Source organism: Staurois parvus, unplaced genomic scaffold (assembly GCF_062004578.1).
Source record: "Staurois parvus isolate SC_StPar_1 unplaced genomic scaffold, SC_StPar_1.0 ptg000930l, whole genome shotgun sequence".
Lineage (NCBI taxonomy): Eukaryota > Metazoa > Chordata > Amphibia > Anura > Ranidae > Staurois > Staurois parvus.
The window spans coordinates 341,296-360,191 of record NW_028318726.1 but is presented as its reverse complement, the minus strand read 5'-3'; the positions used below and the strand labels follow the sequence as shown (position 1 = coordinate 360,191).

The 18,896-nt window shown below is 37.5% G+C and overlaps 1 protein-coding gene across 9 annotated transcripts in view; it reads left to right on the top strand.

Moving 5' to 3' along the window:
* TENM2 (teneurin transmembrane protein 2) overlaps positions 1-9,432 on the top strand; it is a 1,359,942-nt gene extending 1,350,510 nt beyond the window's left edge. For all 9 annotated transcript variants that reach the window (XM_089656707.1, XM_089656704.1, XM_089656705.1 and 6 more), the window contains 2 exons: positions 5,090-5,220; positions 7,634-9,432. In XM_089656707.1, coding sequence (XP_089512833.1) covers positions 5,090-5,220; positions 7,634-8,395 — 893 coding nt within the window. In that variant the 3' untranslated portion in view covers positions 8,396-9,432. The remainder of the gene's footprint in view (positions 1-5,089; positions 5,221-7,633) is intronic.
* The last annotated feature ends 9,464 nt before the right edge of the window (positions 9,433-18,896 follow it).

The following is an 18,896-nucleotide window of genomic DNA, read 5'->3' as shown; positions in this document are numbered from 1 at the left end:
GAATATTGCACCTTTTCACAATATTCTAATTTTCTGAGATTGTGGATTTGGGATTTTCATGAGCTGTAAGCCATAATCATCACAATTATGACAAATCACGGCTTGAACTATCTTGCTTTGCATGTAATGAGTCTATCTCAAATAAATGAACTCTAATTTTTTGCGTTTCACTTGTATACCACCATTTGTAGACGCTAGAATTTTCACGTAAACCAATTAATTTAGACGTATTCTGATTTATTTTTAAGCAAAGACATGTAGAAGAATACATTTTGGCCTAAATTTATGATGAAATTAGATTTTTTACATTTTTTTACTGGACATGTTTAACCACTTTAATACCAGGTACTTTACCTCCTTACTGCCCAGGCCAATTTTCAGCTATCAGTGTTGTTGCACCTTAATGACAAATGCGCGGTCATGCAACACTGTACCCATAAAAACAATTTATAATTTTTTTCATACATATAGAGCTTTCTTTTGGTGGTATTTAATCACCACTGAGTTTTTTATTATTTGCTAAATAAACAAAAAAATCTGAAACTTTTGAAAAAAAAACCTTCTTTTCTTCATTTTTGTTATAAAATTTTACAAATAACATAAATTTAGTTCAAAATGTATTCTGCTACATTTCTTTGGTGAAAATACCCCAAATTAGTGTATATTATTTAGTCTGTAGGAAAGTTATAGAGTCCACAAACCATGGTATATATATCTGACAATCGATCAATGTACCGACGGCCAATCTCATTTCTTGAGGCCTGAAAATGCCAGCATAGTACAAATACCCCCCAAATTACCCATTTTTTAAAAATAGACAGTCCAAGGTATCTAGTAAGAGTCATGGTGAGGTTTTTGGAGGTTGTATTTTTTTGTTACAATTTTTTGGAAAATGTAGAATTTAAAAAAAACAAACAATATTTTTTTTACATATTGTCACCAGTCCAGTACAGTGTGATTATATAACGGGTGTGGTGGTGATCAGGGACACTGACTGGTGACAGTATGTAAAAAAAATATATATATATTTTTATTTTTAATTTTTAAATTATTTATTATTACATTATTTTTTCTTTTTTTTTCAACACAGTGACCAAAACAAAACAATGTTACGATAGTAACACTGAACTACTCCGGACAAGTGATCAGGATTTTTTTTTTTACACATTATGATTGCTGTATTTCATTGATATTTGCAATCATTGTTACTGAATGAAACTGAATGATTAATTCAGTCTTTTGTTGTGATTAGCTGTAATTGGGCAAAGCTCATCACATGATGCAAATGGGCTGTGATTGGCCCTGTCTGTACCATGTGACTGCTTTGATCAATCACAGCTTACAACATAATTGTATACAATGAATGGCATGACAGGAAGCCATCCATTGTATACAATCGAGATGTGATCTGCTGTGATTGGTCACAGCGGTCACATGACACTGGAAAGGGGCCGGTGTAGTGATATATCATTAGCTGTGTCCCTGTGACACAGCTGTGACAGATCGCGCGGCCGCGTGAATGGCTGCTTTTGACAGGACGTCATATGATGCCCAGTCACAACGGCGAGTGTCCCGCCCGGCTGTCAATCTGCTATAGGCCGGGCAGGAAGGTGTTATTAGCAAAAAGTCAATAATATTGTTTTTTTCTCAAAATTGATGGACTTTTTTTCTTATAGTGCAAAAAATAAAAAACGCACACAGGCGATGAAATACTACCTAAAAAAAGCTCTATTCGTGGGAAAAAAGGACGTAAATTTAATTTGCGTGTAGCGCTGCATGACTGTGCAATTGTCAGTTAAAATAACACAGCATTGTACCACAAAAAATAGCCTGGTCAGGAAGGAAGGCAAATCCTCTGGAGGGCAAGTGGTTAATATAACAAACATGACTGAGTATGAAGGCCAGTTTTTTTGTTTGTTTTGTTTTACAGGAAGGCTTGACATGGGGTTATTTTATACTTTATACTGAAATGTTCAGTCTAGTTATTGTTTTGTTAATTAACCTTTATTAGAAAAGACTGCTCCACATCAAACTACTCATAATAAATTAGTATTCTTGCTTAGAGATAATGACAGTCTTCAGAATTGCATTTCAGGATTGTGTTGTAATTTTACATCTTTAAATATAAATAACACGCAGACGTAAAAACAAAATATAATTAAATTATGTATTAATTAGGAAGCTCATTACATGTATCTTTACAAAGGACTAGAACATGTATCTAAATCTGTCTTGATATCAGCCTTCTGTAATCTCCTGCACAGCAACATTCAGATTGAGAAAATGGATCAGCACTGTTGATGGTTGATTGCTTTGCATGGTGCTGTAGAACATTTTCACCAAAATAAAGTGATACCTCAGTTTACGAATTTCATGCATTCTCCAAGACGTTTCGTATTGTGAAAAATTCATAAACCGAAATGCGGTTTCCCATAGGAATGCACTGAAAACCAATTAATCCGTTCCGGAGGTCAGAAAAAAGTTTTAAAAAGTCTTATCTGTTCAAAACTCTTTATAAAGTGCACTTTAAAGGCATAAATACTGTACAGGGACATGTTAAAACATTTCCAGAATGGCTCCAAAACTTGATGCAAAAACTGCTCCAACACCTCCACACTCGATGCCACGTGCTACCCACAGACTCCAGCATGCATGGGGGCTGCACTATAAACCTCCCAGGTGCAACGCATCCTGGGGAAACTTGCTTTGTATTGTGAAAAAAATTTGTACACTGAGGCATTATTTTCAATGGATTTTCATTCGCAAACTGAAAATTACATTAACTGAAGGTGTTCGTAAACTGAGGTACCACTGTACATGATATTTAGCTGTAAAAAAATTTCACCAATATACATGATATTTAGCTGTTTGTCTGGATTTAAGCTCTAAAAGGGGAGGACAGCTCATTCTCATAATTCTATGCATGAAGGTGAAAAACCTTCTTTGTGCAGCATCCCTCCCAGCCCCCTTAAAACCCACCTAAGCCCCCTCTTGATCCAGCAATGTGCACTGGAGTCACAGCTATCCCATGACTCCCTCTTCTCATTGGCTGAGACAGCAGAGGGAGCCAACGGCAACCATAGCCAGTGAGCCAATGAGGAGAGAAAGTTGTGAATGGACACACGTAGCAGCGGCTGGGGAGTGCGCTTGCTCGGGTACCCTCAAAGCAAGTCACCTGCTGTGGGGGCACCCGACAGGAGGGAGGGGCCTGGAGCTCCAGTGGGGGACCGGAGAAGAGGAGGATCTTGGCCGCTATGTGCAAAAAACACTACACACAGCAGGTAAGTATAACATGTTTGTTGCTTTTTTGTTGTTTTTTTTTTATTGAAGCCTTTAGAATCACTTTACATTTATTGAGATGCATAGAAGTGTGTTTCAAAGCTGAATTTCAGGTAGATGTTTAAAAACACCAATGAATGCAGTTACGTATTAAAAAAACATAACTAAATGTGTTTTAATTGTGACTAGTGAGTCACGCCTAAAATTGTAAATACTGAGTTGTAATACACTTAGCCTCTTGTAATCCCCTGCACATCCACACTGGAAGAGGGAGGATGGTACTTAGGGCCAGTAAGGTGGGCTGCATTCACATGTGCTAACATAGAACATTCTGACAGAGAGAGCAGATAAATTACCTCATTTGTCATTGCTGTTCCTTCTCTGTCCAGTCACAGGCTGGGGGGCAGGGAAGTTACATAGCTGTACTAGCTTACAAACATCAGGTCACATGGAAGGCTGTGCCGTCTGGTAAAGCCAGACATAGATGGGTCAAATCTCAGGGACCAGCCAAGATTCAATTCATCTATGGGCAGGCTGGTTGTACCCAAGATGATCGAATGATCAACTTGGGTACAACCAGCCTGTCAGATTTACTTTTTATATGTGATAACTGACTATGTGGCGGTGTCTATATATTATAGTGCACTGTTGTTACGTTTTTACAATACGTACTTGGTGTGAGAATCCATAGAGCTTTATGAGTCTTTTAATATGATGTCATCAATAAAATGTGTATATTAGTATTTTATGTATTTTGTCATTAGGTATTCTGAAGTCCTCTTTTTTCTTTGTATTTTGTATATTTCAAATGGGATGTGGAACCGTGTACAGCTTGGTTGAGTAGAGGAACACACTTAAATAAAGCTGCAGGAGGCATTCCCCAACAACACTGAATGTGTTGATGTACAAATCTCAGGACTTGATCCGTGTATGATTTTCAGCTGTTCGCCAGGAGTTCAGCTTTAAAGGATAAGTTCACCTTTTAGACAAAAATATTAAATGCACATTTTTTTGCAGATAAAAAAATGTGCATTTATTATTTTTGTCTACAGAAGCCTGGAAAGTATTGCACCAGAGATCAGTACATTGCTGATGCCATGCAGGTCTCGTGCAGACCTGTCAGAATATCCACTTGCCGTACGGGATGTACTCGCAAGCAGATATTCTGACAGGAAGCTTCAATGAACTACCTCTGCACTCCACAGCGCCATGGTATTTCATTGAAAACTACAATCCCACAGCCACTAAAGCTGTCAGGACTTGCAGTCCATTCATTCACGGAAGTTTGTGAATGAGTGATGTAGCCATGTGGGTGGAGCCTCCCCCAGCCGCGCTGTATTTAAATTTGACAGATAGTACGGGGAAACTTCTCCCCGTACTGTCAGAGGAAGGGGGCGGCAGGTGGTGGCTGCGGCTATGGAAACATGTTACATGTTCCACCCTAAATTCCCAAAGGTGATCTTATCATTTAACAACTACAAAATAAAATCAGACATACACATATGTCATTATCAAAGATTATACTCTACTATTGTATGTCATGCTCTTTAAAAAAATAATAATATTTGTATTAATTTTATTGTACACCACAAGTTCCGAAGTTTATATTCTTATTTGCCTATAAGAAAAATCTTGTTCACTATATAGAAGAGTTTGCTTATGAGTTAATTAGCTCTACACAGTAGATTCAAAAATATCATACATAAAAGTCATACTGCATCTCTGGCAAAGCCTAGACCAGTATCATTGCATTATATATGGAATCCAATGTGTGATGAGTGACTACAGACTGATTTATACCTTTCAATAGATGTGCAAAGCTGGCTGGTGATGTTTGGATTTCAGCTGAGCAACATAATTCCTGGCTTTCCCCGATCCAAACTACACTTTGTCCCACCCTCCTATGAGTTGAGAGAGAGTCAAGAATGTGAAAATGGGCAGGTAAGCCTGGCTTCTTCTCCATACACATGGCTTAGTGTGATATTTTGCATTTCCATCTGTATCTCCTTAAGATGGGATTTTCTATTTTATTTTAATGATCATCTTTTTGCCTGCCTAGATAGTTATGTTAATTGCAGTATCATTAGATCTTTGTGTGTATGCCCTTGAGTTGTTTCTTGATTAACAATAGTACTGGGAAGTTTAAAGGTAGCTGGCCATCTGTTCCATCTACAGTATAACAAAATAACTTTTGGGAATATATTGCTCAAAATAAAAATACAGCTTGCAGCTCTGGTATTGCATATGTGCTTTATAAACGCAATAAAACAGTGTATGCTTTTATCAGAAACAGGGAAGTGGTTCATTTTATGTTGCATACCATGTTTACTCCATTCTATTTCAAGGACATGCAGTGCATGGCGAAATGCAATAGGAATTGGATATACATAAAATCTATATTTTCAAAGGTTCGCAGAATACAACAGTGGAATTTTAAAAAGCAATTTCAAGGAGCAATGTGCAAAAGGATTTAAAAACAGACCTATATATAAAATGTAAAACATTTGGCTGTCTATCAGGGAATTAATAAGCACAATGTCATGTGATATTGCAACAAGTAAAAAATGTAGCTTACATTATAGCATATAAATACAAATTAGAAGCAGCAACAGAACACTTTTGCAGATCTAGCAGTACATGGTGACTTCCTACGAGGTGAACAAATTATTATTATTATACAGAATTTATATAGTGCCAACAGTTTGCTCAGCGCTTTACAATATAACGGGAGACAATACAGCAACAATACAGTTCAATACAAGAGGGTTAGGAGCAGGGGCAGACTGACAACTCATGGGGCCCCTGGGCAATAGGGGATCATGGGGCCCCTGTGTCCTTGCCCAAACTCCAAAAAAGCCTATGAAAAAGGTACCAGGGGCATCTCATGGGGCCCCCTACTGACCCCAGGCCCTCGGGCAGTGCCCGAGTTTCCAAATGGTCAGTCCGCCCCTGGATAGGAGGGCCCTGCTCCTTGGAGCTTACAATCTAGGAGGGAGGGGCTAATGGTACAAAAGGTAGTAACTGTGGGGGATGGACTGGTTGGAAGAGTAGATGGTTCCATTATTAGCTGAGGGCAGGATAGGCTTCCCTGAAGAGATAGGTTTTAACATAGTTACCGGCATATCCTACTTACTCCTGTTTATGATTCATAGATTACACTGTTGGTTTCATTAGTGATAAAGGGGGAATCTAGGAACAGGAAGAGATGCCTAGTTGCAACATGTCCATCCACTAAAATGGTATTCTCTTTGCAGTCCCACAGTGTTGCAGAATGTATGACCAAATACACCTACAAACAGAGTAGCTGGCAAGCTCAGTTTTTATTTGCAGAGCTTGGTGTAAAATATCAGCTGTCTATATCTTCAGATCATTTTTGACAGGGGCTTTCCCTGAAGGCAACCTATTCTTTTGCAGTTTTATAATATGCAGAGTTTTAATTGCTTACATCAAGGTAACCATAAAAGTGGCACAGAACCACACCATAGACAGAGAACTTGGATGCAAAACAAATGCCCAAAGGCATATCTGCCGCTGGGGAAAAAAAAGTAATAAGTTATTTGTTTGTTTTTGGTGAATCTAAGCTGGAGTAATTGGCAACATATGTTAGGTGGTGACATATCAGCAGGACGATGGTCATATAGAACCACATCTAGAGGGGAATGGGACCACAAAATGCATATATAGAACACTGGAAATAAAGAGTTTTTTTCCCTGCAATTTTATCAGACACAATACAGTAAAGCAAAATATTTTATAAGGCATTCCCCATTCATAATTCTATCTACACTCAATAGACACACGTTTTGCAGATTTGCAGTGCAGCTTGCTGTTTTTACAAGTGGAGTGTACAGCAGTTATGCTCACATTTAATTAGATGGTATTTAATTATCTTCCTGGGCACAGATAAACGTGCTTTGTTAATTCTATTTTATGGCACGTAATTTTCCTATGCACATTTAAGACTTAATACTTCTCAAAAAATCTCTACTTTGGAAACAGTCAGCCTTAAAATTACTAGAAGAAAAAATGTTTCAGAGGATATTGCTCATGCTTGTTTAATACTTCATATTTAATGCTATTTTTGTACTAATTTCACAGTGGAGTAGCACATGAAATTATAAATGTTTTGTACATATATTTGTGAACCATTTTCTGACTTAATGTAACTCTTTAGTTTTCTTGAATAATTGGATAACTTTTTTAATTTCATGTGATTTACTTTTGTGTTAAATTAAGGACAAAATGTAATTAAGCCAGTACTGCATGACCTTCAGAAATCTGTACAGTCTACTTACAATGGTTCATTGCTCTACTTTTTAACTTTCCACAACTAATTCATTTTTCTGTCTTTCAGCTAATTACAGGTGTTCAACAGACCACTGAAAGACACAATCAAGCATTTATGGCATTAGAGGGTCAGACTATAGTAAAGCGGCTGCATGCAAGCATAAGAGAGAAGCTGGGACACTGGTTTGCCACTACTGGTCCTATAATTGGAAAGGGGATAATGTTTGCCATCAAGGAAGGCAAAGTGACAACTGGAATGTCCAGCATCGCCAGTGAAGACAGTCGGAAAATTGCTTTGGTGCTTAACGGAGCCCACTATCTGGAAAAAATGTACTATAACATAGAAGGAAAGGACACACATTACTTTGTCAAAATTGGATCCTCTGACAGTGATCTAGTCACGCTGGGTTTGACAACAGGTCGTAAAACACTAGACAGTGGAGTGAATGTTACTGTTTCACAGCCAACTCTGCTGATAAATGGAAGGACTCGCAGGTTTACGAATATTGAATTCCAACATTCCTCACTAATTTTAAATATTAGATATGGATTAACTGCTGACACCCTTGATGAAGAAAGAGCAAGAGTTCTAGATCAAGCAAGGCAGCGAGCAATGGTTGCAGCTTGGGCCAAAGAACAACAAAAAGCAAGAGATGGAAAAGAAGGTAGTCGCTTATGGACTGAAGGAGAAAAACAGCAGCTTTTAAGCACTGGAAGAGTTCAAGGATATGAGGGATACTATGTCCTTCCAGTGGAGCAATATCCAGAGCTTGCAGACAGTAGCAGTAACATCCAGTTCTTAAGACAGAATGAAATGGGAAAGAGGTAACAAATTAATCTGCTGTCATCCGTTCCTGGATGAATCAGTAGTAACAACTGTTATCTCCTCTCCTAAGGAGATGAAGACCTAAATGGGGCACTAGGCTGAAATGATCGAGACAGTTAAGCAGCAAGAAAGCTCACATTTTTATGAGTTGACTGCTGCTGAAAACCACATATTGAAGTGGACTTAAAGCCTGATTTAAAATAAAATACAACTAAACACAAGAGTACCCCTTTGATATTACCCACTTCTTCTGGGTCACTGTTAAAATAATAATTATGGCCATTGATTACCTTACTTCTTTGACATGTGAGTAAAGTTTAAAAGATTTCAAACTGGCCGCCTTTACAAGACCTTTTGCTGAAAACTACTCAGACTGCTTCTTTGATAAGTATTCTGACATTTTGATTTAGGGATGCTTATTGCATTGCTTAAAAAGACTTTGGAGTGATTTGTAGAAATAAAACTAAAACAAAGAGCAGAGGATAGACTTTGATAAGAAAACATGGACTTTACTTGCACTCTTATCCCAAAATGCTCTGTGACTTAATTTATCCATGAAGTGGGTAGAGTGTGATGTGTGAGTCAAAATGGAGGCTTTCACTACAGTTAAATTCATCCTCTTGTTTGTATTTGAGAAATTCATTGTGGACAATACAGTATAACACAGTTACAGGGTGTAGTCTGTTTAGAATCAGTAGTTTGTTGGTATCAATTTCAGTAGAGATGTGGGCATTGTGACACTACCGCAAATGGGCACCACTTCTGATCACCCTGTTCATATAAGAAGGCCAGAAGGCACAATCACTGTTTCAGATTAAAATAGAAATGTGTTTGTTTGGTCAAAACAATAAACTGAGACAATCACCTTACAGTCACCACAAAAATTAACTTTGTTTTTTTTGTAATATACATGTATGAACTGTTCATTGAGTTTTTATATTATTTTAATTTGCTGCTAAATGAAGATTAGAAACAGGCAAAGATAATTTATGGCAAAGTGTTTAAATTGTTTATACATAAATAAAGTCTCTAAAACTGTGGATAGTTGTATTGTGTACCTATCTGGTTATATATCATTGGAGATTACAAGTTATTAGATTTTATCTTTACTTTTACCAATTGATTCTGCTAGGAAGGGGGGGGGGCTCACTTATTGTATTTATGAAGGAGCGGTCTTGACACCCTATGGCTGCTCTCCTTATTTGAACTACAAATAGATCCTTCTCTCCTCATCTCGGTTACTGCACATAGAGGGGAATTGTTTTCTACTTCACAGATGTTAGTTGAAAAGGCATATTACATTGTTGTAGAGTTCAATTGAGTGTACAGTAAGTAACAAGGACATTAGAGTTCTAGCAGGATTAACAAGAATTTTTATGTAAATGTGCAGTATTGTGATAAAGCAGCTCTCTGACAGTGCCAGAAAAACACTCAATGTCATAATACACAAAATCACCCACACAAAACTGACTAAATCACAATGTGCAATATTTTATAGTATGTACAGTATATCCTCCTTGAATAACACTGGGGGGGGGGGGGGGATATACTAAAACTGGAACACTTAGAATCTGGTGCAGCTGTGCATGGTAACCAATCAGCTTCTAATTTCAGCTTGTTCAATTCAGCTTTGACAATAAAACCTGGAAGGTAATTGGTTTCTTTGCAGTGCTGCAGCAGATTTTGCATGCTCCAGTTTTAGTAAATTCCCCCCTTTATGGCTGTTTTAATTAATAAATGTATCACTTGGCTTGACTTGGCATCATTGTAATTTGGTGTATCAAAGATGCTTTTCAACAAGCTTGGGGGCTGGAAACCTTGAAGCATACAGTATATGTTGCACTAGAATCTCTGCAATCATAAATTATGCCATTCAGCTTTTGCTAAATACTAGGATTTTTTTTTTTAACTATTAAGCATGTGTACCTGATTTACTAAAGGAGTAGATCATGTTCACTTTCAATGCAGATGTTCACGTTGTAAAATCACTTAAAACTAAAAAAAAGGATTTTTGTTTGCACATGATTGAAGTCAGCACTACACTTCATTCACTAAGCTAAGTGAAATCCACTTTGAAAAACAAAATTTAATTTTGCAAATATAAATTTCACCTTGGTAAATGAGGTGAAGTTGCGCTGACTTTATTTATCCAATCACGTGCAAGCAAACATTTTTTTTAAAATTTTCCTAGCGCATGATTGGGTATTCATTGAAAAGTAAATGTTCACTTTCCTTTACCTCATTGGCTAAAATAAGTGGAAATTACCTATGCAAAGTGAAAATTAGTTTTGAAAGTGAATATGTTGTACTCTTTTGGTAAAATATCCCCACCTAGTCTGAGTCTCAAGGGAAATTAAGATATCAGTGTTTTATAAATCAATCAGTAATCCAAAAAGTGAAGAGAATAAAATAGAAAAATGACAACTTTAGTAGCAAAACTTACCTCCAATTCAGACCGGTCTCATTGCAGTAAAATAAAAAAGAAATCATAGGAAGTGCTAAATGAAAATCATAAAAACCAAATGTGAATCATATGCATATATAAACTATGCATTTGCACAACCACATATAAAAATCAACCACAATATATAGCCATGTGCATAGAAAATGCATGCTTCTATATAACACGTGAGAAAAAGTCCAGTCCACCATAAAAAGTGCAAAAACGTGTTAAACCTCAGTGCAAAAAAAATCCCTTGATCCCAAGATAAAGTATCCCTAGTTTGGAAAATTAGTCTTCATGAGAAGATCACAATCAAGGTAAACATGCCCAAGAGAAGAGAAGTAAGCAATAGTGTGATACTGCCAATAAACTTTTATTGAAAAGTGCTTATAAAACCTTACATGAAATGCACAAGTGTATAGCATGTTGAAAATCCACCTGGTGTTGCCAGTATGTGTGATCACATCATGGTGTCCAGGCCCTACCCCCTTGTTTCATGCAGTACATTTTCTCTGTCACAAAATTTGTAGGGCTGGGGGAAGTACCATGGGCACCACATCCCAATCTAACAGATTATATCAAACCAAAAGAAATGGCACTTTAAAGGTGTAAAATAATCAACATATATTAAAAGGCAAGTCATTTATTGACGGAATTTACATAAAATCATTTAAAAAAGAAAACTTTTTTGCTATCAAATTACACTATTTAATCCAACAGAATCTCTTCATTGATAAAAATATATGAGCGCTGGGTGATGGAAGAGGTGGAAAGCAGCCAGCATCAAGAGGAAAACCTCAAAATCCTCCAATGTAGAAACCAATAAATGAATAAAAATAAAAAGTGTTAAATAATGTTACAGGTAGATGAACACTATTTTAAGTATAACACCAAAAGATTAGTCCTAGGTATATTCCATAAGGTGCAATGTGACAATGGTGATAAAGTCAATATAAAAATACAACTTCCATGACTGCCGTGGCTGTGAAGAATAGGTGTATATTGCACTAACCAGATAGCACAAATGATTGTGCGTTGGAGTATATAAGACCTACACCACGATGCTCAGGGAATGGGAACTCTGCATACGGATGAAGTCGTCAGGTAGGGATTAGCCACCAGGTGTTATCCATCCAGGACAGGTTACCACTCTCCAGCAGTGTGAGATCACATCTAACAGATCAGGTTAGCAGTATCCAGCAATACGAGTTTCAGCCATCAGGGGGATCACGCATTTAAGTATGGATCCAATGTAAAAAAGCACCTTAAGGGAAGGGGGCTCAAAATTGCAAAAAAACGAGTCCAAAAGAGAAAAAACTCCAATAGTGTAGTAATTTTAATGATCAAAGTGAGGTAACATCAGAAATTCAATAAAAAGGTAAACACTTACATAAGGTAAATCCAATATGGCTGCCATACATGAATAGGGCCATGCGGTGAGTGAGTAATGGTTGGGGGCAACTCTCTAACGCGTTTCGCTTCATAACACTTTTTCAAAGGGAGAGAGCCCTGTATACACTGATTCCTTACATACCATACGGCGCGCATGCGCAGTTAAGCCTTGCCGCGTCATCGCAGACTTTTTGCGCACGCACACTATGTGCAAGCGGAGGCCATTTTGCCGGCTGTGGTTGCTAGAGCCCAATCTATAGTCACGCATGCGCAGTGAGCACTGGCGACGGCCATATTGTTGTAGGTAAAGCTCATACCAGGTACTGGAGGATACGTCTTGTGTACAGGAATGGAGTGACATTACAGACTAATAAATGGTAAAATGCCTTGAGTATATAAATTATAAGTACCCATTAACACCAGGGACCAAAGGGAGAAGTTAGGTACCTCGGTGGTCACAATCTGAAACCATAATAGGAACCGTAATTAAGACACCCCTATGGGTCAGAATTGGTAAAAACAGTTAAATGCATCACTCCATTCTGGTATGTACCAAGAACATGTTCTCTGTGGATTATATAAACAATGAACAATGAAAGATGTATAAAATTAAACATGAGCATCATAATGAATAGAAAAAGAACATGATGATAAGACATTATCGGTAAATAACCATACTAATATATGAGTGCATAATAAACGCACTGCTCCCATTTTTAAGAAAATATGAAAAAGTAAAAAAGTAAAATCCATCATGACCATAAAACTGAAGTATGCAAAGCAGATCAAAATAGTGACTAATTAAATTAAAAAATCCGTAATGGTAGCAATATGAAATAAAATGTGCATATTAAAAACATTCATGTTAAAAAAGAGGCAATTGTAGACATGAAACTATCTTCCACGTAATCCATGGTGATAAAGCGCATAGTATTCAATATCTCTTACTAAAAGTATAAACGCTTAAATAATAAAACAGATGTAATTACTATGCATACTGATAAAAGTTGAAAATGATGATTTAAACCATGAATGGGGGAGGAGAGGGATTTCAGCTGGTATCGATAAAACAATTTATGTCTAGATCTATATTAAGTCCATGAGGCGAAAGTGTTTGCAGTAAAAAAATCCATTTCGTTTCAAGCATAGGCACAGCTCTCGTTCTATGCATACCTCTCCATTGCTTTTTAATAACATCGATGCCTGTGAATTTTAGATTGTGAGGATTCCTATGATGGTGTTGCCTAAAGTGCATGGATAGGGAATGTTCATTAAAGCCTTTTTTGATATCCGTCAGGTGTTCATGGAGTCTGTCCCTAAGTCTCCTGGTTGTTCTGCCCACATATTGTCTACCACAAGAACACTCAAGTAGATAGACGACATGCGTTGTGTTGCATGTAATAGTAGTTTGAATCTCAAAGGTTTTACCTGTGGTATTCGACCTAAATGATTTCACAGGATTTGTATGTATACTGTTATGAACGCACAGCATGCACCTATTGCAAGGATAGAAACCTTTGCGGTTAAAGAAGAAAGTCAACTGTTTAGGGGGGTTGACTATATTAGGTGCAAGTTTGTTTCTTAGTGCAGGTGCTCTGCGGTAGGTGATCTCTGGATAATCAGGTAGTGTGCTCCCCAAAACGAGGTCATTTTTGAGGATAATCCAGTACCTCTTAATGATTTTAGCTATGTCCTTATACTGTGTAGAAAAGTTGGTAACAAAGGGGCAGAATCTTTCAGCTCTGTGTCTAATGGTAAGAAAATCATTCCTATCAATATCGCCAACCTTTTTTATCTCTCCTTCTAATGTGGTGGCATCATATCCCTTCTCAATTAATCTATTCTTGAGGATATTAGATTGTGTAATAAAATCTTCACTCTTTGCACAGTTCCTATGCGTGTGTAAAAATTGCCCTCTGGGTATGTTATCCAGCCATCTAGGTAGATGGCAACTGTCCTTAGGGATAAAACTATTTCTGTCAGTTGGTTTAAAAAACCTCTACCATCATTAAAAAGGGTGAGGTCTAAAAAGTTAATAGTATAATAATCATGCTGGAAGGATAATTTAATATTCAATGAATTATAATTGAGGGTGGTGAAGAAATTATTCAATGTGAATTCATCTTCCCACAGTAGCAGGATATCATCTATGTAGCGACGGTAGAAAATCAGTTGTGGCCAGTCTATAGAATAAACTCAGTCCTCCTCCCATCTTGCCATGAACAAATTTGTCAGGCTGGGTGCGAACTTCGCACCCATAGCAACTTCAGTAGTTTGCAAATAGTACTTATCGCTGAACCAGAAGTAATTATGACTCATAGCAAAATCTAGTAGATCGAGAATAAAGTGCTTTTGTGGCAAGGGGATGTCTTCAGCGGTATCCAGATAAAATTCAACAGCGGCATGGCTGTCAGCATGTTTAATGTTATTATATAATGCTGCCACATCAGCCATGACCAAAAAGATAGGGTTGTGGACAGAAATACCCTTGATGTCCAATAAGACTTGTTTGGTGTCTCTCAGGAAGGACGGAGTGTTACACACTAGGGGTTGGAGAAAGTGGTCTATATACTCCCCCACACGGGAGCAAAGGGAGCCGATGCCACTAACTATTGGGCGACCTGGGGGATTGGTAGGGTTTTTATGCATTTTGGGCAAACAGTATAACACCGGAAGTTTAGGAACTGTTGGGCAAAGGTAGTCTCTTTCTTACTCAGAATACCGTCATCATAACCCTTTTTTATTAGTGCCTTTAATAGTCTTTTATAAGGAATGAGCGGGTTGCTTGGTAATTCACTATAGGTATCTTTATCGTTTAGAAAATCAAACACCTGTGCTAACTAGTCGCTTTTGTTCATGACAACGACTCCCCCTCCTTTATCTGCGGGGTGGACTACCAGCTCCTTATCTTCTAATAACTTTTTGGTCAATACGTTTCTGGTCATAACGTCTATTAGTTGAGTTTTTTATTTTCATTTTCTGCAAATATTTCAGGACCATATTTTTAAAAATGGTGATATGTGAATGGGCAGGAGGATTAAATAGTGAGGCAAGTGTTATGACACGAAACGCGTTAGGGAGTTGCCCCCAACCATTACTCACTCACCGCATGGCCCTATTCATGTATGGCAGCCATATTGGATTTACCTTATGTAAGTGTTTACCTTTTTATTGAATTTCTGATGTTACCTAACTTTGATCATTAAAATTACTACACTATTGGAGTTTTTTCTCTTTTTGGCTCGTTTTTTTTGCAATTTTGAGCCCCCTTCCCTTAAGGTGCTTTTTTACATTGGATCCATACTTAAATGCGTGATCCCCCTGATGGCTGAAACTCGTATTGCTGGATACTGCTAACCTGATCTGTTAGATGTGATCTCACACTGCTGGAGAGTGGTAATCTGTCCTGGATGGATGACACCTGGTGGCTAATCCCTACCTGACGACTTCATCCGTATGCAGAGTTCCCATTCCCTGAGCACCGTGGAGTAGGTCTTATATACTCCCAACGCACAATCATTTGTGCTATCTGGTTAGTGCAATATACACCTATTCTTCACAGCCACGGCAGTCACGGAAGTTGTATTTTTATATTGACTTTATCACCATTGTCACATTGCACCTTATGGAATATACCTAGGACTAATCTTTTGGTGTTATACTTAAAATAGTGTTCATCTACCTGTAACATGATTTAACACTTTTTAGCGCTGCATCTTTATTTATTTATTAGAATCTCTTCATTGACAATCTACACCCATATTCTCAATTTGTTTCACCGACCATGGCTTCTTCAGGAGAAGTATTACTGCCAAAATGTACAGCCATAACGTATGCCCCTCACCCCATAATGGGGAAGAGACATGGTATGGAAAAAATATTTCCAGCAACCACGTGCATGCACCAACAGAAAAACCCAGGTGACATTTAGTGAACCATAGGAGAAGCACAAAAAAAGTATTTCTCTAAAGTGTGCACTTGAGGGCACCAATTAGCTGTGTCACCCACCAAATCTATGAGTATTGAATGTAAGAAGGGTCACCCAAGGATGAGGTATATTGGTGTCCTTATGGATATTATGTCAAATTAATTACTTTTTAATAAATGTTGATTATTTGGCACCTTTATAGACCCATTGCTTTTGGTTTGGTATAACATGGAAGAAAGCTGAGTATTATGCAACACAAACTCCATAACTAAGCTAGGTTCCTAAAGGAGCAATGCGAGTGCAAATACAGGGGTGAAATCAATTTGTCAGGCAAAGTACAAAGTTCCTTAAAGGAAGCAACACTGCACACTACAAAGGGAATGGGCTCAAAAGTCATCCTGTGTTCTGAGAGACAAAAAGATTTTCCAAAACTCATGACATGCTGGCAACTGACACAATACTGGTTAAGCAGAACAATCCCACAAGAAATAAGGTATGGAACCTTAGTGATCAGGCCACTAGCCTCAGAGCCAGGGTGGTCAGGCTGACATAAACTAAAGTCATGTAGGTGGTGAATGAAGATCCACAGTGTTGTAATTGGCAGCTGTGATGTCTCAGGAAGCTAATGACTGTGTTATCACCACCACTCCACAAGCCCCAGGTAGTATTAAGGGAGTAATATTAACAAAGAAATAGAAATGATTTAAGGAATTTCAGTAAGACTTAAAGCAATTCCCTAGACCACTTTTGTTTCTTTGTTATTATATATATATATATATATATATATATATATATATATACAGTGGGGATCGAAAGTTTGGGCACCCCAGCTAAAAATTTGTATTAATGTGCATAAAGAAGCCAAGGAAAGATGGAAAAATCTCCAAAAGGCATCAAATTACGGATTAGACATTCTTATAATATGTCAACAAAAGTTAGATTTTATTTCCATCATTTACACTTTCAAAATAACAGAAAACAAAAAAATGGGATCTGCAAAAGTTTGGGCACCCTGCAGAGTTAATATCTTGTACTGCCCCCTTTGGCAAGTATCACAGCTTGTAAACGCTTTTTGTAGCCAGCCAAGAGTCTTTCAATTCTTGTTTGAGGTATCTTTGCCCATTCTTCCTTACAAAAGTCTTCCAGTTCTTTGAGATTTCTGGGCTGTCTGTCACGCACTGCTCTTTTAAGGTCTATCCATAGATTTTCAATTATGTTGAGGTCAGGAGATTGTGAAGGCCATCGCAAAACCTTCAGTTTATGCCTCTTGATGTAATCCCCCGTGGATTTCGAGGTGTGTTTAGGATCATTATCCATTTGTAGAAGCCATCCTCTCTTTAACTTCAGCTTTTTCACAGATGGCATCAAGTTACCATCCAAAATTTGCTGAAATTTTATTGAATCCATTTTTCCTTCTACTTGTGAGATGTTCCCTGTACCACTGGCTGCAACACAACCCCAAAGCATGATTGATCCAACCCCATGCTTAACAGTTGGACAGAGGTTCTTTTCATTAAATTCTGTGCCCCTTCTTCTCCAAACGTACCTTTGCTCATTCCGGCCAAAAAGTTCAATTTTAACCTCATCGGTCCACAGAACTTGTTTCCAAAATGCATCAGGCTTGTCTATATGTTCATTTGCAAAGTTCAAACGATGATTTTTGTGGTGAGGACGTAGAAGAGGTTTTCTTCTGATGACTCTTCCATGAAGACCTTATTTTTATAAGTATCTCTTTATAGTGGAATAGTGTACCACAACTCCAGTGTCTGCCAGATCTTTCTGGAGGGATCGTGCAGTCAAACGTGGGTTTTGAATTGTTTTTCTCACAATCCTGCGAGCTGTTCTGTCTGATATTTTTCTTGGTCTTCCAGATCTTGCTTTAACTTCCACGGTTCCTGATGACTGCCATTTCTTAATTACATTCCAAACAGAGGATATTGACATCTGAAAACGCTTTGCTATCTTCTTATAGCCTTCTCCAGCTTTGTGAGCGTCAACTATTTTCAGTTTGAGATTGACATCACCTGGTCTTCCCAGATGATGATTGAGAACAATCCATGACACTGGCAGGTCTCAGCTTTGCAAAGGGGGCAGTGCATGCTATAAATTCTGCAGGGTGCCCAAACTTTTGCAGATGCCATTTTTTTGTTTTCTGTTATTTTGAAAGTGTAAATTATGGAAATAAAATCTAACTTTTGTTGACATATTATAAGAATGTCTAATCTGTAATTTAATGCCTTTTGGAGATTTTTTCATCTTTCCTTGGCTTCTTTATGCACATTAATACAAATTTTTAGCTGGGGTGCCCAAACTTTCGATCCCCACTGTATATATATATATATTTTTATTTTTTTTTGTAGTCCTTAGCATGCCCATACAGTTAATCACAATATTAATTTATACCATGTACCAGACTTTCATTTTACCATAGTTTGTTTCTAGTATCAAGGTGTAACTCCAATTTTGTTTGAAAATGTGTAAAAACAAATCTTAATTAGACAATATATATTGCAAGGAAATAAATTAACTTGCAAATACTACCTAAAAAAAGAAGTGGTTTGACTGTGTCCATACCAGACTAATACCTGAACATCTGATTTCAGCCCACACTGCATGACCATAATCCAATGTTCAAATGAAAAAGCTGCAGTGTTTGCACCCCCTAGTAAAAAAGTAACTCAAAGCAGATTCTAAGCAAAAACAATATTACAAACATACAAGCAGGGATACAAAGTAGTTCC